Raw genomic sequence first — 24,724 nt, 5'->3', positions numbered from 1 at the left:
TCTTTTTAATTTCTGTGTGACAAAATGGTAGGTACACATAAAAGGTTTCAAATGGATTTTGGTCCCCATCACTGAGCCCCCTCACTGCACAGCACTCCATCCCACCACCACCACTGCCTTTTCCCACACAGGAAAAGGAATCACATTGTATATCTGCTATCAAGAACCTCCACTCTTTCCACCCCTCTGCTGATGCAAGTAAGGGTGATGATTTGCTGCCTGCAGGCACTAAGGATTATATCCATATAAGTATCCAGCAGAGAAAATGGGAGGAAGACCCTTACTACTACTGTCCAAGGGATCAAGAATAATTACAATAAAAAGAAGCTAGAGAAGGTGTTTAAGAAGAAACTTGCGGGGTACCTGTGTGGCTCAGTGGGTTAAAGCCTCTGCCTTTGGCTCTGGTCCTGATCCCAGGGTTCTGGGATTGAGTCCCGCATCGGGCTCTCTGCTCAGCAGGGAGCCTGCTTCCCCCCACCCCCTGCCTGCCTCTCTGCCTACCTGTGATCTCTGTCAAATAAATAAATAAAATCTTTTTTTTTTTTTTTTAAAGGAGAAGAAACTTGCCTGCAATGGTAATGTAAGTGAGCATTCAGAATATGGAGAAGTAACTCAGCTAAAGGGTCACCAGCACAAGAACCTATGCCAGTTCCTCACAGGGACTGGGCTGGCTAAGGATAACCAGCTGAAGGTTCATGGGTTTTAAGTGCTTTTGGCTTACTGAAGCTTAAGTGAGGATTTCCTTGCAATGAGTAGAATTTTCCTTCTGTCCCTTGTCACAAGTTTAAAAACCTCACTGCTTGTATAATGAAACCATCTGGGGTCTGCCTTTAGCTTGGACTAGAGTAACTCATTCATGCAATAAACTGAAAAGAGCCAAAGGAAATGTTTCAAATGGTTGTCTTAGGAAAAAGCCAATTGTTTGAGCTATGAGCTAAACTAGCCACTTTTTAAAAACTAGTTCACTTTTTTTAATGAAACATTTTAACATGAAGGAATAGCTGACATAAATTATGGTAATTCAGACTCAAGTACATAACAGACATTTTCTAAAAAATGAAATGAGACTGCCACTTCAAGGAAAATTGTGCCAATGATAAAATTCAAGCTTTTGAATAAAAATTAGAATTTTAGAAAACTTATACTGGCTACCGTGAATTATCGATGTCCCTAATCTTTTTTTAAAATAAAGACTGTATTTACTTATTTATTTATTGAGAGAGAGAGAGTATGCATGTGAGTGAGCAGGGGTGGGGGGGTGGGGCAGAGGATGAAAATCTCAAGCAGACTCCATACTGAGTGTGGAACCAATGTGGGGCTCAACCTCATGACCCTGAGACCAGAACCTGAGCGAAAATCAAGAGTACGATGCTCAACTGATTAAGCCACACGGGCACCCCTGTCCCAAATCTTGATATTTTCCAAACAATAAATTCATGATGTTTCAAAATCCACTTTGAATGAGGAAAAGATCTATTCAAAGACAAATGGAATTTAATTTAGTAAAGTATAAAGGTTGATTGCCGTGGTTTTAAAAATTTCAAATTGCAACTAACTTTAAGAAACTGTCACCTGTCAAGTTTAGATGACACATCAAAATATCCATAATGAGATGACTCGGCTGTTAAAGTATTCATCCCTATTCCAACTACATGTACAAAGCTTTATGGTAGAAGCAAATGAAATAACAGAGTTAAGATAATCAGGAAAAGAAGAATGTAAACACAGAAGTTTATATACAGCAAAACTGGATTTCAAGTATAAAGCGCACAAGCTGGTATCAACATATAAGACCTTAGAGAATACTGTTCCCATGAACCCTGCCTGAAGAATGAATCTTCTGGAAAAAAAAGCACCAGACAACAAAATGACTATAAATAAAGACTGGTGGTGAGCATTAAATAAGCTCAATGAGAGTTAAAAGAGAGAGAGTATAATATATGGTGGCTACACACTTGATAATGTAGATTTAGTACAACCATTTAAAAGCAGGGGTGAGCCGGGTGCCTGGGTGGTTCAGTGGGTTAAAGCCTCTGCCTCTGGCTCAGGTCATGATCTCAGGGTCCTAGGATTGAGCCCCACACCAGGCTCTCTGCTCAGCAGGGAGCCTGCTTCCCCCCCCCCCTTTCTCTGCCTGCCTCTCTGCCTACCTGTGATATCTGTCTGTCAAATAAATAAAATCTTAAAAAAATTTTTTAAAAATAAAAGCAGGGGTGAGGAGAAAGAGAAAACAAATGCAAATAAATGTCACTGTTTTTAGTAATTATACTGTTAAAAACTATACTGGTGTTATTCTGAGGCTATGGTGATTGTGATGTGGATAAAGCAAATAAGCATTAGGACTTAAGATATTAAGATATCTTAATCTATATTAGGATATCCTAATTGTATAATCCCCTGTGTCATAACCAGGACTATTAGTGTGGGAAAAAGGAGATGCAGACTTCACACTAATGAAGTAATAACAGAGTCCTGAATTTGCAGCAGATATATCAGTATGAAATCATGAGTTTCTCATCTCTATATATATGTTCAATATACTGAAAAGGCCTAGAAATACCTCTAGCAACCAGACTGTAGTCCTGAAATACCCTTTCCCACAAAAAGAAACCAACACTTCTTGAAAAATGGCTGATTCCAGGTCTGGGGCAGAGAATATATGAAATGAGCCTCATACATCTGTATTATGTGTCAGGAAGGAAACTAGCAAAACTACTAGGGTCATGTAAAAGGGCTCAGGAGTCAAAGACAAGACCATGTGAATTTCAATAAAAGTAGTAACAGCAATGAACTGAAAATTATTAAAAAGGTGTAAATTCATAAATTTATAATACAAAAAGTCTAAGTCCCCTTCAGAAGATGATAAAAAACCAACTAATTTTTAAGTAATTTCGAACTTACAGAAAAGTTGCAAAAATAGGACAAGGAATTCTTGTGCACTTTTCATCCAGATTTCCAAAGTGCTAACAATATATTGTACTTACATTACCATATATATAGGAACATACATAATCACATTAATATATATTAACATATATTTATATTATATATATATTGCATTTTTTATTTTACTTTATTTTTTTAATTCTTTCAATTTATTTATTTTCAGAAAAACAGTATTCATTATTTTTTCACCACACCTAGTGCTCCATGCAATCCATGCCCTCTATAATACCCACCACCTGGTAACCCAACCTCCCAACCCCCACCACTTCAAACCCCTCAGATTGTTTTTCAGAGTCCATAGTCTCTCATGATTCACCTCCCCTTCCAATTTACCCCAACTCCCTTCTCCTCTCTAACACCCCTTGTCTTCCATGATATTTGTTATGCTCCACAAATAAGTGAAACCATATGATAACTGACTCTCTCTGCTTGACTTATTTCACTCAGCATAATCTCTTCCAGTCCCATCCATGTTGCTACAAAAGTTGGGTATCATCCTTTCTGATGGAGGCATAATACTCCATAGTGTATATGGACCACATCTTCCTTATCCATTTGTCCATTGAAGGGCATCTTGGTTCTTTCCATAGTTGGGCGACCATGGCCATTGCTGCTATAAACATTGGGGTACAGATGGCCCTTCTTTTCACGACATCTGTATCCTTGGGGTAAATACCACACGAAACAGGCAAACATATCAAAAAATGGGCAGAAGATATGAACAGACACTTCTCCAATCAAGACATACAAATGGCTATCAGACACATGAAAAAATGTTCATCATCATTAGCCCTCAGGGAGATTCAAATTAAAACCACATTGAGATATTACCTTACACCAGTTAGAATGGCCAAAATTAACAAAACAGGAAACAACATGTGTTGGAGGATGTGGAGAAAGGGGAACCCTCTTCCACTGTTGGTGGGAATGCAATTTGGTGCAGCCTCTTTGGAGAACAGTGTGGAGATTCCTCAAGAAATTAAAAATAGACCTTCCCTATGACCCTGCAATTGCACTCCTGGGTATTTACCCCAAGGATACAGATATATTATATATTATATATATGTATATATGTATATATATTACATTAATTAAACAGGGAGGCTATTAGCCTGAGGTGGCTCTAAGGCTGTGGTGCCTACCTAAGCAACCAAAAATCTGAGCCTTTAAATACCCCAAAGTTACAAAATCAGAACACTAAGGACAACCAATCATAAAGCATTTGACAAAATCCAGCATCTGTCCCTGATTAAAACACTTCAAAGTATAGGGACAGAGGGAACATTCCTAAACCTCATCAAATGAAAGACCCTTGACTTGAAAGACCCACAGCAAATATCATCCTCAATGGGAAAAAGCTTGCAGCCTTCCCGTTGAGATCAGGAACACGACAAGGATGCCCACTTTCACCACTCTTGTTCAACATAGTATTAGAAGTCCTAGCAACAGCAATCAAACAAAGAGAAATAAAAGGTATCCAAATTGGCAATGAAGAAGTCAAACTCTCTCTCTTCGCAGATGACATGATTCTTTATATGGAAAATCCAAAAGACTCCGCCCCCAAACTACTAGAACTCACATAGCAATTCAGCAACGTGGCAGGATACAAAGTCAATGTGCAGAAATCAGTGGCTTTCTTACACACTAACAATGAAAATACAGAAAGGGAAATTAGAGAATCGATTCCATTTACTATAGCACCAAGAGCAAAGAAGCTTTAAGACACAGCCAGATAACTTCCTTTTTTTGTCTTCCCACCTTCTATGTAGGTGACTTTCCCCTGGCTCTGACTGATAGAGCACTCCCAACCACTCCCGCTTTGGCACTGCCCCATTCAAAGTGATTCTTCCTCAAATAAACTCTAATAATTTTTAATATACCTCAGTCTATCTTTTAACAAACATCATATACATACATATATGTCACGTCTCTGAAATGTTTGAGAGCAAGCTGCAGAATGATGTTCATTTACCTCTAAATACTCAAGTATCTCCTTTTTCAAAGACACAGTACATTATCAAAAAAAGAGGACAGCAGTACAGTACTATTATTTAATCTAGAGCTCTTATTAAACATGTGCCAACTGGGCCATTAGTGGTCTTTAAAACAAAAGAAAAACATTTTTTTCTGGCCTAGGACCACATATTGCAATTGTTTTGTCTCTTTAGTCTCTTTGATTCTAGGACACTCAGTCTTTATCTTTCTTGACTTTAGTATTTTTGAAGAATATAGGATCTCCTCCTGTGTGTATCTGCTGTTTCCTCACATGATTAGATTCAAGTTATTAATTTCTGTCAGGAATGCCACAGCAATAATATTGTGGTCTTCTTGTTCATCACATCAGGAGGCACATGGTGTCCATCTGTCCCGTTACTGGTAATGTTAACTGTGGTCATTTGATTAAGATGATGTCTGCCAGACTGCCTCATTATAAAGTTACTATTTTTCTCTTTGTAATTAATATAGATTGCTATGGAAGATTATTTGAAACTATGCAAATGTTTTTCCCCCAAATGTCATATCTTCATATATCTCTTTCAAAAACTGGCAAATAAACAGAAAGAATCAGGCACTTATCCTGACTTTTTTTTTAAATGTAAACTGTAACACTTCATAATCAAATACGAATGAAGAGAAATAGCTCTTTATATAAGTATTCTAACTAATAAATGAAAAAAAATCAGAACATCAATTTGCAGCCCCAATAAGTTAATGATCTAAATAGTAAACATCAATAGATGCTAGCAACCCCTACAAGAAAAAGAAAACCAGACATTTTGTGACTCCTGAAGGAAGAACACCACATAAAACCTTACCAAAGGGACACAACCTGCGTCTGATCAAGCTTCTGGATCCAGCTATCAATTTCCAAGAAATATAGATGATAAAGGAAACATGCTGAAATTGTACCATGAGGATGCAATTAACAAAACCCAGACTGTGGGAACTTCAGCAAGTCAAATAACCCAAGTTTTTTAACAGCATATGTATGGAACAGAAAGAGATGATCAGGGGCCCTACTAATTATCAGAGACCCAAAAAGATCTGTAAATCTTCAGTGGCCAAGAGAGAATGTAAGTCTAAGGATACACATTTGGGTGATAAATCTAAAAAATGAAATACAGTGATAACTATAAAAGTCAAGATAGTGGTTACTTCTGGAGAAGGAAGAAACAGCTGTGATTTGGTTTAGGTATGATATGGAGGTTCCTGAAATAATTAAAAACAGAACCACTATATGATCTAGCAATTCCAATTCTGGGCATATAACCAAAGACAATGAAAACAGGATGCTGAAGAAATATATACACTCCCGTGTTTACTGCAGCATTATTCACAAAAGCCAAGATACGGAAACAACCTGAATGTCCATCAACAGATGGATAAAGAAGATGTAGTGTGTATGTGTGTGTGTGTGTGTGTGTGTGTGCGTGTGCGCGCGTGCGCACACACACACGCCTGCATGTGCATGTATTACTTACCCATGGGAAAGAAGGAAATCCTGCCATTTGCAACAATATGGAGGGACCCTGAGGGCATTATGCTGAGATAAGTCAGATAGAGAAAGACAAATATCATATGACATCACTCACTGAACTCATAAAACTAAAGAATAAAATAATTACCAGGGGCTAAGAGGTGGGGGAATGGAAGGGATGTTGTTTAAGGGTACAAATCTGTAGCTAGTAGATAAACAAATCCTAGAGATCCATCGTGATTACAGGTAACAATATTCTAGTGTAACACCAAAACAGCTAAGAGACCATATCTTAATTATTCCCACCACAAAAAAGAACTGATAATTACATGATGTGATAGAGGTGTTAGCTAAAGCTATAATGACAATCATACTGTAATATATAAGCTACCAAATCAAACATGCTATATATCTTAAATATACACAATGTTATGTGTCAAATATATTTCAATAAGAAAATTCATTACATTTGGAAAGCTATGATTTTGTCAAGAGCTGTAAAATGTCCTCTATCTTTGACCAGTAATTCTACTACAGGACGTTGTTATGAAATAATTCAAAACAAAAGAAGAAAAAATTTTAAGTGGTTATTAACCACTTTTATGTGCTGACAGGGGAGGGTAATCACAAAATGTTAGGTAGCAGAAAGCTCAGAGGAAAATGATTATGTTCTATGCACTTCCAACTAAATGCAAATAAATACACACATGGGCCAAGAGTAGAAGGAAACTAAACTGTGAGAGATTCTCCAAAAACAGTATAATTTTTTCAAGTGCTGTTTCCACTGGTTGGAATGTTCTCACACACACACACATATATATACTCATATGCCCACATAATACACATACACAGGCACATGTTCACATATACATTCATATACACACACAAATATGCCCACCCAATACATATATACATACATGTAAGTACACATGTACACATAGGCTAACATGTACAACTATGGGCTGAATTGGGTACTCCCAAAATTCAAATACTAAAGTCTTAAACCCAAGTAACTCAGAGTGTGACTGCATATGGAGACAAGACATTTAAACACATAATTAAAGTAAAATGAAGTCATTAGAGCGGGTTCTAATCCAATATGGCTTATCTCTTCATAATAAGAAATTAAAATACAGACTACTACAGACAGAAAACCATGTGAGGACATAGGGAAAACATGGCCACCTACAAAGCCAAGGACAGGGGGTCTTTGAAAAAACCAACCATGCTGACATCTTGGTCTCGCACTTCAAGCCTCCACAATTGTGAGAAAAGAAATTTCTGTTTTTAAGCCAAAATAATAACAACAACAACTATAATAATAAAGCCAAAATCTGGTTCTTTAAAAAGTGCTAACAAAAGTGCTACCAAAAAACAAAAAGTGCTAACAAAAGTGGTAAACTTTTAGTAAAATTGATCAAAAATGGGGTAAGCACTTAAACATAAACTTATGACAGTTCAAATGAAAAAAAGTACATGACAGCAGATACTGTAGAGTTAAAAAAAAAAAAAAACAAAAATAGAACTATCAAAACTGGCTAAAAAAAAAAAAAAAAAGAAGAAACAACAAGTGTTGGCAAGCGTGTGGAGAAAACGAGCCCTCATAGACTGTTGCTGGGAATCCAAACTGGTGCAACCACTGTGAAAACAGTATGGCAGTTCCTTGAAAAATTAAAAATAGAATTGCCATATGATCCAGTAATTCCACTACTGGGTATTTACCAAAAGAAAACAAAAACACTAAATTGAAAAGGTATATGCACTTCTCTGTTTATTGCAGCATTATTTACAAGAGCCAAGATATGTAAGCAACTTAAGTGTCCACTGATAGATGAATGGATAAAGAAGACATGGTATATATATAAAATGGAATATTATTCATCCATAAAAAGAATGAAATCTTGCTATTTATAATAATATGGATGGACTAAGATGGCATAATAAGAGAAAGACAAATACTATATGATTTCATTCACATGTGGAATTTAAGAAACAAAAAGACAAAGAAAAAAAGAGATGAACAAAAAGCCAGACTCTTAAATTCAGAGAACTGGTGGTTGCCAGAAAGGAGGTGGGTGGGGTAATAGGTAAAATAAATAGAATGAAGAGCATACTTGATGAACACTGAGAAATGTATAGAATTCTTGTATTACACTGTACACCTGAAACTAATATAACACTGTATGTTAATATTTGAATAATAAATAAGATATAGTGGGACAGAATATCCTTTCAAAAAAAAAATCTATCAAGACAACAAATTTTTAAACTCAGAAAAAACAGACACATGCCTAGAAAAATGAAACTACCAAAGTGACCCAAGAAAAAAAATGAAAGCTTAAAAAATCCTACTTATATCAAGTTAGTTAAAAATTTTCCCACAGAGAAAATTCTAGGCTCAATTTTAGAATTTTAGTTTTATCAGTCTTTCATTTATTTTTTTAAAAATTTTTATTGACATATAATGTACTACTAGGCCCAAGGGTACAGGTCTGTGAATCATCAGGTTTACACACTTCACAGCACTCACCATAGCACATAACTTCCCTGATGTCCATAACCCAACCTCCCTCTTCCTACCCCTCCCTGCCAGCAATGCTCAGTTTGTTTTGTGAGATCAAGAGTCTCTTATGGTTTGTCGCCCTCCCCATCCCATCTTGTTTAATTTTTTCCTTCCCTAACCCCCAAACCCTCCATGTTGCCTCTCAACTTCCTCATACCAGGGAGAGCAGATGATAATTATCTTTCTCTGATTGGCTTGTTTCACTCATATAATACCCTCTAGTTCCATCCATGTTGCCACAAATGGCAAGATTTCATTTCTTTTGATGGTTGCATAGTATTCCATTGTATATATATACATAGACAGACCACTTTTTCTTTATCCATTCATCTGTCGATGGATATCTAGGCTCTTTCCATAGTTTAGCTATTGTGGACATTGCTGCTATAAACATTTGGGTGCACGTGCCCCTTTGGATCACTACATTTGTAATTTTAGTGTAAATACCCAGTAGCGCAATTGCTGGGTCGTAGGGCAGCTCTATTTTCAACTCTTTGAGGAACCTCCATGCTGTTTTCTAGAGTGGCTGCACTAGCTTGCATTCCCACCAACACTGGAGAAGGGTTCCCCTTTCTTCATATCCTTGCCAGCATCTGTCAATTCCTGACTTGTTAATTTTAACCATTCTGACTGGCGTGAGGTGGTATCTCATTGTGGTTCTGATTTCTATTTCCCTGATGGCGAGTGATGTGGAGCACTTTTTCATGTGTCTGCTGGCCATCTGGATGTCTTCTTTGCAGAAATGTCTGTTCATGTCCTCTGCCCATTTCCTGATTGGATTATTTGTTCTTTGGGTGTTGCGTTTGATAAGTTCTTGATAGATTTTTTGGATACTAGCCCTTAATCTGATATGTCGTTTGCAAATATCTGCTCCCATTCTGTCGGTTGTCTTTTGGTTTCATTGACTGTTTCCTTTGCTGTGCAAAAGCTTTTGATCTTGATGAATTCCCAATAGTTTATTTTTGCCCTTGCTTCCCTTGCCTTTGGTGATGTTTCTAGGAAGAAATTGCCGTGGCTGAGGTCAAAGAGGTTGCTGCCTGTGTTCTCAAGGATTTTGATGGATTCCTTTCTCACATTGAGGTCCTTCGTCCATTTTGAGTCTATTTTTGTGTGTGGTGTAAGGAAATGGTCCAGTTTTATTTTTTTGCATGCAGCTGTCCAATTTTCCCGACGCCATTTGTTGAAGAGACTGTCTTTTATCCATTGGACATTCTTTTCTGTTTTAATGAAGATTAGCTGACCATAGAGTTGAGGGTCTATTTCTGGGCTTTCTATTGTGTTCCACTGATTTATGTGTCTGTTTTTGTGCCAGTACCATACTGTCTTGATGATGACAGCTTTGTAATAGAGCTAGAAGTCTGGAATTGTGATGCCTCCAGCTTTGGCTTTCTTTTTCAACATTCCTCTGGCTATTCGAAGTCTTTTCTGGTTTTATCAGCCTTTCAAAGGACAGTTAAACCAAAACACTTGGACTATTTCAGAGAGCAGGAAAAGCCTGAATGCTCCATAACTCAATTCTATAGGCTTGCATTAACTCCAGAATCAGATAAAAACATTGAGAAATAAATTTAAAGGTCCTAGTCACCCAAAAATACAGATGTCTTCTGTGTGTATTGGCACACAGAAAATTAACCAATGAAACAGAATAAAGACTAAGTAACTATATAATTATTAGAGAACAGAGTATATGATAGAGGTAATAATGGCATTCTTTTGAGGAAAGGAAGGACCAGTTAACAAACGAATCTGAAAAACTAATAATCCACATGGAAAAGAAAATAAAAATGGATTCTATCTTATAAATAAAGACTAACACCAGAGTGATCAGAAACTGAAATATCAAAAACAAAACTTTTAAACTTTCAGAAGAAAATACATGTGAATATATCTGTTTTCAAGGTAAGAAAGATGTTCTTTATCAAAACACAAAAAACACTCACCATAAAAGACTGATATATTTGACTTTATAAAAGGTGTCTGGCTCATCAAAATATGCTTTAAAGAATGGGGAAGAAAATAAGTTACACACTGGGAGAAAGATCCAGTCAGAATATACTAATCTCAGTACAAAGACTGTGCTGAAAATATAAGGAACTCAATAGAATTCAAATTATATTACAAAGCTATAGTAAATAGAACAGTATGGAATCAGCATAATAACAGACAGATGATCAATGGAACAGACGAGATAGCCCAAATATAAACCCATGACCAATGGGTTTATATGATTCATGATCAATTAATTCACAACAAAGTACCTAAGAATATGCAGTCTCTTCAAAAAGTAGTGCTGGAAAAACTGTACAGTCACATTCAAAGAATAAAATTGGACCACTATCTTATATCATAAACAAAAACTAATTGAAAATGGATTAAAAACTTAAATGAGACTTGAAACCATAAAACTCTTAGAAGAAAACATGGGCACGATGCTTCCTGACATTGGTCTTGGTGATGATTTTTTGGATTTGACACCACGAGCAAAAAAAATAAGCAAAAAAGGCAACAAAAGCAAAAATAAATAAGGACTACATCAAACTAAAAAGCTTCTGCATAGCAAAGAAAACCATTAACACAATGAAAAGGCAACCCACCAAATGGTAGAAGATATTTGCAAATTATATATCTGAAAAAAGTTAATATACAAAATGCATAAAGAACTTATCCAACTCAAAAGGAAGAAACCCACCCCCAAACAACCCCCCAAAAAAATGGGCTGAGGACCTAAACAGACATTTTTCCCAAGACGACATACAGATGGCCAACATGTGCAGTGGTGCTCACATCACTAAACATCATGGAAATGCAAATAATAAGCACAATGAAATATCAACTCAAACCTGTCATAATGGTTAGCATTAAAAAGACAAGAAATGTTAAGTGTTGGTGAGGATGCGGAGAAAATGGAACCCTTATACAGTGCTGGTGGAAATGTAAATTGGTACAGCCACTGTGGAAAACAGAAAACAGTATGGAGGTTCTTCAAAAAATTAAAAATAGAACTACCATATGGTCCAGCAATTCCACTTCTGGGTGTTTATCTAAGAAAATGAAAATGACTTAAAAAGATATATGCACTCCCATGTTTATTGTAGCATTACTTAAAATAGTAAGATTGTATATGGATATGGAAGCAAACCTAAGCTGCTTATAAATGAATGGATAAAGAAAATGTGGGTGTGTGTGTGTATACATATATACATACATATAATGCAGTATTATTCAGCCATAAAAAAGGGAAATCTTGCCATTTGCAACACGTATGGACTTAGAGGGCATTATGGTAAATGAAATAACTCACACAGAGAAAGACAAATACTGTATGATCTCACTTATATGTGAAATCCAAAACAAAAACTGAGCTCATAGATACAGAGAATAGATATGTGGTTGCCGGGGCGCCTGGGTGGCTCAGTGGTTTGGGCTGCTGCCTTCGGCTCGGGTCATGATCTCAGGGACCTGGGATCGAGCCCCGCATCGGGCTCTCTGCTCCGCGGGAAGCCTGCTTCCCTCTCTCTCTCTCTCTCTCTCTCTGCCTGCCTGCCTCTCTGCCTACTGTGGTCTCTGTCTGTCAAATAAATAAATAAAATCTTTAAAAAAAAAAAAAAGATATGTGGTTGCCAGAAGTGGGGGGCAAAGGAGTGGTCAAAAGGTACAAATTCCAGTCATAACAGAAATAAATCATGGGGCTGTAACATACAGCATGGTGACTATAGTTAATAATGCTGCACTACATATTTGAAAGTTGCTAAGCAAGTAGATATTAAGTTCTCACCACAAGAAAAAATTTTTGTAACTATATATAGTGATGGATATTAACTAGACCTACTGTGATGTTCATTTCACAATATATGCAAATACTGAACCATTATACTGTACACCTGAAACTAATGTATCAAATGCATATATATAAATTATTTTAAAAGCCAGATTTACTGTGTTATGATACATAAGATCCAGGTCAAACACCAGAAGTTACAAAATGCTTAAAGGATCTATAAGCATACTCAAGAGGGAGAAATATAGCCTCAAACTTGGGGAAAGCCTTAGGCTGAACTAAGTGAGAAAGACTAAGCAAAAGACATTTTCAAGAAATAAATAAGCACAGGAGAGAGCAAATTGGAGAATGACAATTTCAGGGACTGGAGCTGATTTAGAACTGTCAGAATTTACACAGAAGTTGGAAAAGAGAGAGATGGGACAGAGTAAGAGTTAATAAGTATGCATTTCTAGGAGAATAATTGAGGTTCTAATAATTTAAGTGGACTTAACACTAAAGGTAATAGGAGAGGTTTGAGGCAGGGGAGTGGCAGATAAAGATAAGATAAAGAAATAGCAAAATAGAAAATCATAATAATCACACTGAATAAAATATGAGTTTTAATCATTAAAACCCCAAACTGCCCTCTTGTAAAGACTATTAAATTGGGACACCATTTGGCAAATTGGATGGAGAAAAAAATTCAGAAGATACAGTATAAAGAACAAGAGGGTGGGGCACCTGTGTGGCTCAGTGGGTTGGGCCTCTGTCTTCAGCTCAGGTCATGATCCCAGGGTCCTGGGATCAAGCCCTGCGTCCGGCTCTCTGCTCAGCAGGGAGCCTGCTTCCTCCTCTCTCTCTCTGCCTGCCTCTCTGCCTACTTGTGATCTCTCTCTGTCAAATAAATAAATAAAATCTTTAAAAAAAAAAAAAAAAAAGAACAAGAGGGAAGGAAACCCCAATGGCAAATCAATAAGAAATAACCTAATAGGCAAAACATATATTTCACAGAAAAGGAAATACATGCAATGATAGATGCTCAACACTACTAGAATTTAAGGAAATTCAAATAAAGAATACAATGAAATGCTATTCTACTCTTAAGACATGGAACAACACTAAATGTTAGAGTGACTCAACAGAGGCTCTTATTCATTGTATAAAGGTAAATTGGTAAGACTACTTTGGAAAAACAGTATTACTAAAATAAAGTTGATTATTTGTACAGCCTATGACCCCCATCGATTTCACTCCTAGAGAAACTTCTGTATATTTGTACCAAGAGACAACTACGAGGATATTCACAGCAGCGCTGCTTTTATTAACAAAACAATGGAAACACAAGTATTTCTCAAAGAACAATCAATAACGGGTACCTGTGTGGCTCAGTTGGTTAAGCATCTGCCTTCAGCTAAGGTCATGATCTCAGGGTCCTGGGGTCAAGCCCCAGATCAGGCTCCCCACTTAAAAGGGAGCCTGCTTCTCTGTCTCTCCCTGTCCCTACCCTCAACTTGTGCTCTCTTGCATGTTCTCTCTCAAATACATAAAAAATCTTAAAAAAAAAAAAAAAGATCATATTATGCCTCTATCAGAAAGGATGAATACCCAACTTTTGTAGCAACATGGACGGGATTGGAAGAGATTATGCTGAGTGAAATAAGTCAAGCAGAGAGAGTCAATTATCATATGGTTTCACTTATTTGTGGAGCATAACAAATAGCATGGAGGACATGGGGAATTAGAGAGGAGAAGGGAGTTGAGGGAAATTGGAAGGGGAGGTGAACCACGAGAGACTATGGACTCTGAAAAGCAATCTGAGGGTTTTGAAGGGGCGGGGGTGGGAGGTTGGGGGAACCAGATGGTGGGTATTGGAGAGGGCATGGATTGCATGGAGCACTGGGTGTGGTGCAAAAACAATGAATACTGTTACATTGAAAATAAATTTAAAAAATTTTTAAAAAAAGATCAATAAATTAATCTTGGCACAGTCATACAATAGAATATTATACAGCAGTAAAATGAGTAATAGCCAAGCAAAGCAACATGGGCCACTCTTAGAAACATAATTTTGAGTGAAAACCATGTCTCAGAAGATAAAGAAGCAAAAGTAAATACTGCAACCATTTAGTCAAATATACTTAAGATTTTAAAAAAAAGTTAAAGGAGTCATAAATACAAAGTTCTGAAATATTAACTTGATGGTGGGGAGGGGGAAAAGGCAATGCATGGATCATGAGGAAATGTATGATTAACCAAGAATTATGAGTAATCCAATTCTGTAATTCAATTTACTAAAGATTTAAAAAGGCTGTATTAATCATCCCTATATACATACTTAGTATATACATCCCTGTATATGTGTCTTTGTAAATGTATCTATTACTAAATTCTAAGAAATAGAATTTGTGAATATTTACATTTAGCATTTTAAAGATTTCCCCCAGTGGCCCCACAGAATAGCTATAGCAGTTTATATTCCCAGCTCTAAAGTATCTTAGAGTGTCTGTCTTCTCTTTACCAGTATTATCAACCTTTTGGGCTTTGCCAGTCAGATAAGTAATATCTCATTATTTTGATTTCTATTTAAATATGCGCCTTATTGAGTGCCATAAAAATTGACTATTTGTATTTCTTCCTTTGTTCATACCTTCTTCAAGCTCTAGTCATCAAGAATAATCCACCTTATTACCTAATAGTCTTTAAGAGGATTTTATTTGTGCATTGAAGAATGTAGCCACTGCTTATAATGTGCATTCTAACTGGTGAAATGCCCATCACTGGGCTACCACTGTGCTCTGTTTTTGTGGTATAGTATATATATCTGGATGTATTTTACTATTCATAGGGTCAAACTTACCAATCTTCTACTGTAACTTCTGAATTTGGAGTTTTTAAATTAAATTTCTCGGATGAAGCTCTGGGAAACAATGTACTAGCTCTATCATTCCTATCTGTTGAGCTTTACTGGTGTTTGATGCCACCTCAATGTAGTTAAAATATATATATATATATATATAGGCATCAATAGACTTTTAATGTATAACTATACCCTCAACCTAGACAAAGGAAAATTTGCTTATGCCAGGATTTGGACTTAGATGCCAACCCTAAAACAGTACATAATAGTATACAGAAGTAATGAAAAGGAAGGGCCTTTAAGCTTCTGCATCTGATTTCAACACACACTAATTCAGCCATGTATCGCATCATGCAAAGTAAAAAGCAATAAAAATGAACACACAAACGAAAAAATTCTTTAACATAAAGGAAAAACCTGCTCAGTTGCTTAAACTTAAATCTGCAGTATGTATCCCCAAAAGAGCATCCTACCTGTTAAGCTGCCTTGGAATATATATAAGGCATCACAGATAGCAGGAGGTGGATACACCAGTCCTTGAAAAAAACCCATGGAATGCTGAAACCAACCAGCAGGCAAGAATACCCACTCAATGCTGCCCGAAACAGGAATGAGCCCTTCACTGCACTGCTCCCCAAGGTCCCACAATTACACACAAGCATTGGGTTGTAACTTAATGACTGCAACAATAACCACAATTATTTTCACTCATGGAATTGGTTTATGATTTTAAGAAAAGGAAAATTTGAAAATTTTTGCACTGGTTATCTTATAATTTTCCCCAGGAAACTAGCAAAACTGCCAAATATATGTAATTGTGTAGTTGATTTCATTTGCCCAGAATTATTAGGCTCAGCTCTCTTGTTGAGGGTAATCAAACTTCCCTTCTTCAATCCAACAAACACTATTGGTCCTTAATTCTGTCATGGGTCCACATAAATTTACAAGGAGAGGAAATGACCTAAATAATAATGATATCAGGGCGCCTGGGTGGCTCAGTGGGTTAAGCCGCTGCCTTCGGCTCAGGTCATGATCTCAGGGTCCTGGGATCGAGTCCCGCATCGGGCTCTCTGCTCAGCAGGGAGCCTGCTTCCCTCTCTCTCTCTGCCTGCCTCTCCATCTACTTGTGTGATTTCTCTCTGTCAAATAAATGAATAAAATCTTTAAAAAAAAAAAAAAAATAATGATATCAGTTTTTAAAAATGTGTCTAATAAGAGATTTCTTTCATTATTATTTATAACTAACAAGAGCTTTATCTTCTCTGAATGTTTTTATTCACTGCATGTAGCAACCCCTATTTTTTGTGAGGTAGTTTACATGTGTTTTCATTTAATCATCACCATCTGAAAGCAACCATAATAGAAATAAAAACTTAAGGTAAAAAACTTAATATTAAAATTTATAGCCTGAACTTTAAACCAGTACTCAATTCACATAAGATTACTTTTCTTAAAAGAGAAATCGTTCTTTGCAAGAAGCTATAATTTTTATAATACAAACTAATTACCAGTTGACATACACCACCACCAACTTGCCTATGCCTTAGTAGTTATCAGTTTAATTATCATTTGGTAATGTACAATTTACATTGAGACTGCATCAGTCCAAAGTGATAAAATGAATTGTTAGCAGTAGCACATGCTGAGATCCACAACAGGATAGCTTGCTTTTATCAGTTGTTTGCAGTAAAACTGACTACATTATCACATAGCATTTAATAAGTAATTCAGGCATCCAAAATTGATATTAACAATAAAAGCTAACATTTATTTAGCATTTATTAAATGCCAGTCCCTCTAAGGGCTAGCAACTACCCCATTCAGTAAGAACTATTATCATCTCCATTTTGTAGATACAGGAAATTATGGCCCAAAGAGTTACGTCACTTTAAGGTCACACAAGCAGTAAATGGGGAGAACTAAAATCTCAACCAACTTTGGCTCTAAAAAGTAATACAGACAATAACACTGAGGACAGAATATAAGGACAACCCAACTCACTAATAGATATACAGCTTTCAACAAATTAAAGATTGTTATAATTGTTATCACAATTGTTATAATGTTATAAGCATTATACAACTGACTCCCCAGGAGGAGTAAAATTGTAAGCTGTTGAATTCTGTAAGCATAAAGGGTAGAGAGGGAGAACTGGAGTACCCTTAATTTATGAATGAAATTTGGGTAGAAAAAGCAAAATTCTAAAAACTTGCTAAGTAACAAATTAAAGATGGGGTGGTAGAAGGAATCTGTGAACAATATTGGGTAGTCCTAAAACTAACAAGAAGATGATCAGATGAAAAACCACCTCATGGATTTTTCTGAGTGGATTCAAAGGAATATAAAGAGATGAAAAGACACACATAATTCTAGGTTGTGCTTGTTAATGGTTCCAAAGGGGAAGCTAAGAATTTGCCTGATGTGATCAGTAACGGAAGCTAGTAGAGAATTTAAGAGGGTGGTAACAGATGGAGTTAAAAAAGGCAGACATGGGTCGGATGCCTGGGTGGCTGAGTCACTTAAGCCCCTGCCTTTGGCTTGGGTCATGATCTCAGGGCCCTGGGCCAGAGTCCCATGGCAGGCTCCTTGCTCAGTGGGGAGCCTGCTTCTTCCTCTGCCTGCTACTCCTCCTGCTTGTGTGCTCTTTCTCTCTCTCTCTCTCTGACAAATAAATAAAAAATCTTAAAAAACAAAACATACAAAACAGCAGACACAGGAGGATCTGGCTGCAAGTACGTAAGATTATTGTAAGGTCAAAGAATTCATTTCTATTGATGAAGTAAGAGGGAGGGTGAATAGGAATTCAACAAGAATACAAAGTCTGCACTGTTACAAAGAAGTCTACAATATGAAGTAAAAATGTAAGCCTAGGACATACTGAAAGTATGAAGACATCATTTAAATAAGCAAGATAATCAAGACTTAAGCCCCATGAGGGATGATGAAGACAGCTACTTTGGTAACTTGGTCAAACCCTTCTTCAAAATTTTGCCCAAAAAGAAACAAAAGGAAAGAGAATACTATTACTGAGAATATAAGGTCTGAGAGTAAAATGGCAGAACTAATTTAAAGGCCAACAAACATTAAAATACCATAGTTGGCTAGAGTTAATTTTGAGACTCACGAGTCAGAGAAGACCTGTAGCAGCAGTACTTTAAAATTTAAATTCCCCTCACAGACTCCAAAATAAGAGCAGAAGTGGGAATACAAATCTATGAATAGACATGTTATGAACATTTGGTCTCAAATGGCAATTCTTTTTGAAAATTGATCTCTGTATGAGCTTTGGGGTATGATTCAAAACCTGTAACTGGAGAATTTTGTAACAGCTGGGTCCATCATGGATCTTTGAAAGAACTAAAACTTCCAAAGTAACAATTCATAAATCACACTAGCAAAGAAAGTGATATAATTCCCCCCGCCTTTTTTTTGTCAGCAGATAGAAACTATTCTAAGGCTGAGAACAGTGTCAAAGCTAACCCTACCAAAGAGGAAAATATTAAGTTAGCAGCTTTGAGTCACAGATAGCAGTAGTATTCATGCAAAGAGTAGCGTTTAATCACACCCAAGTGTTGAATGACTAATAATGGGTCAGCCTGAAGCTGGTGGATTCTCCAGAGGATGGAGGAGGACATGTTCATATGACAGCTTGATGTCTGTGCTAGAAAAAGTTCAGACCAGGAATTAAACACCGCACAATTCCAAGGGACACCATGAATTTTGTCATCTGTTGTGGATGGCATCCCCTCTATTTATATAGTAACAGCTTGCCCATCCTAACATAGCCATGCTGGCTCTAACAGCTCACTGTTTGATCAAGAGCTCCCAGGTTTATATGAAAAACATATCATTCCTTTCTTGTTACCACTTCCTTAACTTTAAAAGGGTCTAAAATGCCAGAGAATATTCTTTCATCAAAACAAAAAAAAACAAAACAAAACAAAACAAAAAACAAGTATTTGTTTTATCAAAATAAAATATTATTGCTGTATTTTTCATTTGATCCTGTTGTGAAATGATTTTCTTTTTAATTAACTGAGTAAAATGAAAGAGCCTAAGGGAATTGAGTCATCTGGCCAATCACTTACTCTTTGTGAACATTTCCCAGAATCTTTTCCACAGAACATGGAATTAACATGGAATATTAAAAGAGTTCCATGGTAAGCAAGTTGAAATGCCACAACAATCCATCTGGGAGTATCATCATGTGTATTAGCCTAGTAAGGCTAGGTTTTGTTATCCCAGTGATTCCCATTCTTATTTGATCATAAAACTTGTTTTGCTTTGAGGAACATCAGTGATATGAGAAGAGTTTGGGAAATGCCACTCAAAGGTTACCATGTATTACTCATGTATTACTTGCAAACAATTAAAACAGAACATCCAAAACTAAAATAAGATTTCTTTGATGACTATAGAGTACTAAAGGAAACCGCAGTGCCTCAGGATCAACAAACGTTGGTTGATAGATTTATCTGGTAAAATGACAAGCAAAACACCATTTATTGCATATTCAGTGATGCCAGAAATATAGGACAAAAACCATGTTTTATAGTACTTACTGTCACTTGGCACATAATTCTCATAAGATGGATAAAAATATACCAATATTTGGATGAGCATTTTAAGTGTTCAGTAAGAACATATAGCTGTAATTATTTTAAAGCTTGTTTATCAGAAAACATCTACATGTCTGGGACTTCAGGAGCTCACAACCTTAATAATCACTCCTCATGTTATTGACTACATTGAGAATATCTACTGATACCAAAACAATGGCACCTACTGAAGATTATTACAATACTTACCACATTACAAAAAGAATCCAGACCAATGCTATGTACATACTTAGTACATTCTGGATTAGACCAAGTAAAATTTAACAACAAGCTGAACAGCATTCTATAAAACAAAAACAAAAAGTCAGTTAGGCTAATTCTGTCTGTTTTTCTATGCTATGGACTCATAGTGAGAAAGAAGATTGTCTTGGAACTTGATGACTGAATCAAATCTGAGTTCATTAAAGTTTATCTACATTTACCTTAAGAGAAGTTCTTTGGGTAACTTTTTGTTAATAAGGCCTTCATCATTATTTGAGAAAACCTGAAAGAAAAAAAAAACAAGGACATTGTTAAAAAGTGTTCCCCAATGAAAAAAAAGTTACATGGTCATAACAGCCCCAATTACTGTCCTACATATATGATAACTAATTTCATGAAGCCATCAACCTTCAATATTAATGGATATAAAAAGAGTTTATACCCCCTCACCACTTAATAAAAATGCAACACAGTGATTTCTATGCTACATTGTATTAGAAGTTCTAGCCAAGCCTACTAGGTCAGAAAAATACATAAAAGGCATCCTGACTGGAAGGGAAGAAGTAAACAGCTTCTATTTACAGGTAACTTGATCCTATATATAAAAAATTCTAAGAAATACACACACACACACACACACACACACACACACACAAACATTAGAAGTAATCAACGAGTTTAGCAATACAATATACAAATATGTAATACATTTGTACACAAATTGTTTTTCTGTTCATTAGCAATGAACCTCCTGAAAATGAAATTAAAACAATCTCATTTATGGGGTGCATGGGTGGGTCAGTCACCTGAACAACCAACTCCTGATTTTGGCTCAGATCATGAGCTCAGGGTCCTGGGATCAAGCTCTGTATTAGGCTCCATGTTGTGCACTGGGAAGTCCGCTTGGAGATTCTCTATCTCCCTCTCCTTCTGCCCCTCCCCTCACTCACATTCTCTCCCTCTTTAATACAAATAAATAAATTACAACAGCATCAAAAAGAATAAAACATTTAGGAATGAATTAAAGAAATGCAAGACATATATTGAAAACCCACACAAAAAACTCTATTGAGAGAAATTAAAGAAAACAAATAGAGACAAATTTCATGTTCACAAATTCAAATATTTAAGTGTTAAGTTAGCAACAGTTCTCAAACTGGTCCATAGATTTAATGAAATCTCTATCAAAATCCCAGCTGTCTTTTTTTCTTTTTTAATTGTAGAGTTGAGAGGCAGCTGGGTGGCTCAGTCAGTTAAGCATTTGCCTTCGACTTGGGTCATGATCCCAGGGTCCTGGGATTGAGCCCTGCACTGGGCTCCCTGCTCAGGGAGGAGCATGCTTCTCCCTCTCCCTCTGTTAGCTGCTTCCCCTGCTTGTGCTCTCTTTCTGTCTGTGTCAAGTAAATAAAATATTAAAAAAAAAATTGAAGAGTTGATCCTAAAACTCATATGGAAATGCAAGAGTCCCAAAAGAGCCAAAATAATCTTGAAAAGGGAAACAAAATTGGAGGACTCACACTTCCTGATTTCAAAACTTACTACAAAGATACCGTAATTAAAACATCATGGTACTGGAATAGGATAGAAATATAGATCAATGGAACAGAACAATCCAGAAATAAATCCTTATATTTACAAGCAATCAATTTTGGACAAGTGCTCTGAGATAATTCAATGGAGAAAAGAATAGTATTTCAACAGATGGTGTCAGGACAACTGGATGTCTACATGCAAAATAATAATGAAATAAAAATAAATAAACCTCACGTTTTATTAAAAATTCAACTCAATATGGATCAAACATTTTTAAAAAATGAGTTAAAATTATATCCCTTAAAAGAAAAAAATAAGCATAAATCTTGGTGATCTTGGATTATGTAATGATTTTGCAGATATGATACCATAAGTATAAGCAGCCAAAGAAAAAATAAATTGGACTTCATCAAAATTAAAAACTTTTGTGTCATAGGACATCATCTAGAAAGTAAAAATAAAAATCCATAAAATAGGAAAAAATATTTGCAAATCACATATCTAATAAAGGAATTATATACAGAATATATAAAGAACTCTCACAATGCAAAAAACAGAAAAACAAACCAGGTAAAAAATAGACATATCTGCAAAGAAGATATGCAAATGGCCAATAAGCACATAAAAATAAGTTCAACATAATTAGTCATTAGGGAATGTCAAATCAAAACCACAATAAGACTCTGCACAGCCACAAGGACAGCTAAAATAAAAAAGATACTAATAATGTGCAGAAATTGGAACCTTCATACACTGGAAAGTAAAACAGTGCAACCACTTCGAGAAGCAGTCTAGTAGTTAAAAATAGAGTTACCAGAAAAACTAGTAATTCCAATCATAGTAGTTATTGAGAAAATAAAAACAAGTACCCAAACAAAAACTTGTACATGAATGTTCACAGCAGTATCACTCCTAATGGTCAAAAAAGTAGACTCAATCTAAATGTTCATCAGCTGATGAATGTATAATCAAAATGTGGTATATTCATACAATGGAACATTATTCAGCAATAAAAAGGAATGGAGACTGATATATTACAACAGAAATGAGCCTTGAAAACATTATGCTACATAAAAGAAGACACACATATAAGGCCACATATTCTATGATTCCATTTACATTAAACATCCAGAAAAGACAAATCCATGCAGACAGAATTAAGATTAGTGGTCACCTAAAATGAGTGAGTTACTGCTGATGGAGTTTCTTTTTAGAGTTATAAATATGTTCTTAAATTAATTGTGATGAAGACACAACTTGATAAATATACTAAAACATACTAGATTGTACATTTTAAATGGGTGGAATTCACAGTATATGTGTAATATCTTGATCTATTTCTAGATTTGTACCCAATGTGGGGCTGAAACTAACAACCCTAATAACAATTTGTACCCAAGGTGGGGCTGAAACTAACAACTGTGAGATCTAGAGACGCAGGGCCCTATAGCTCAGGGGTTAGAGCACTGGTCTTGTAGAGACGCAGGCACTCCCCAGGTGCCCCTGTAACATCTCATTTTTAAAAATGGATTTTAAAAACCCATATATACCATAATGCATCAAAGCAAACTACAGAAATGGAAAGAATACTGTAAATAGTATCATACACTCATTTTAAAAATGTTTTCAATGATTAGTTTTAGCAATGTGTATGTGAGTATAGGATTGTGACAACACTGGCTCCATTTTTGGCCTTGCATCTTGTTCTCCCCTCGGTGCAGAGATGACACCACTTTACTAGTAGACAGCCTGCTCTAGCACACAGGTGGCACCACTTTAGATAACTAGTATAGATCTTCTAGGACACAGATTGCCTCACTATAGATAACCACCCTGTGACCACACCACCATACCCCTTGCACTATTAAAGTTGTGGGTTGAGGTCCAAGGTGGGTGGGGAATGGGGGTATAGTACCCTGGATCCTCTGTCCACCTGCTGGCCTAATACCCTGTCAGTAGGTGACCCTGAATAAAACTGTATAAATGGTATGGAGTAGCCTTCTTTGTTTTGTTTTGCAGTATTCAAGTGCCTTCTCAGTCTGGAGGATACATTCCTGACCCTCCTCCACCTTCTACGAACATTAAGTCCCTATTGTATTCCAAGTTCCACTAAGCACTGTGTTCATTACATAATTTACTTTTTTCTAGTTCCTTGAAATTTAAGTTAGGTTACTGATTTGAGATTTTTAAAAAAGATTTTATTTATTTAATTGACAGACGGAGATCACAAGTAGGCAGAGAAGCAGGCAGAGAGAGGAGGAAGCAGGCTCCCCTCTGAGCAGAGAGCCAGATGCAGGGCTTGATCCCAGACCCTGGGATCATGACCTGAGCCGAAGGCAAAGGCTTTAACCCACTGAGCCACCCAGGCACCCCCTGATTTTATATTTTTTTAAAGATTTCATTTATTTGAGAGAGAGAGAGAGAATGAGAAAGAGAGCATGAGCTGTGGAGAGGGGTAGAGGAAGAGGGAGAAGCAGACTCCCTACCAAGCAGCAGGAAGCCCAACTCAGAGCCTGACCCCAGGACCCCAGGTTTAGCAGATGCTAAACCAACTGAGCCACCCAGGGACCCCAGATCTTTCTTCTTTTTAATGTAGGCATTTACAACAATATATTCCCTCTGATCACTGCTTTCACTCCATCCCATGAGTTTTGATATGTTGTGTTTTCAATGCCATTTGTCTCAAATTATTTCCTAATATCCTTTTTATTTCTTCTTACACCTACTGGTTAAAAGTCTACTGTGTAATTTCCACATATTTGTGAAA

The 24,724-nt window shown here is 36.4% G+C and overlaps 1 protein-coding gene and 1 pseudogene across 3 annotated transcripts in view; one reads left to right on the top strand and one right to left on the bottom strand.

The window, feature by feature from the left end:
- LOC132012531 (eukaryotic translation initiation factor 1-like) overlaps window positions 1–955 on the top strand; it is a 2,065-nt pseudogene extending 1,110 nt beyond the window's left edge.
- Window positions 1–24,724, bottom strand: part of FBXL2 (F-box and leucine rich repeat protein 2) — a 149,554-nt gene that overhangs the window by 92,267 nt on the left and 32,563 nt on the right. For all 3 annotated transcript variants that reach the window (XM_059390637.1, XM_059390636.1, XM_059390638.1), the window contains exon 2: window positions 20,646–20,707. In XM_059390637.1, the coding sequence (XP_059246620.1) occupies window positions 20,646–20,707 (62 nt within the window). The remainder of the gene's footprint in view (window positions 1–20,645; window positions 20,708–24,724) is intronic.

Source organism: Mustela nigripes, chromosome 2 (assembly GCF_022355385.1).
Source record: "Mustela nigripes isolate SB6536 chromosome 2, MUSNIG.SB6536, whole genome shotgun sequence".
Classification (NCBI taxonomy): domain Eukaryota; kingdom Metazoa; phylum Chordata; class Mammalia; order Carnivora; family Mustelidae; genus Mustela; species Mustela nigripes.
This window is presented reverse-complemented; position numbering and strand designations above follow the sequence as displayed.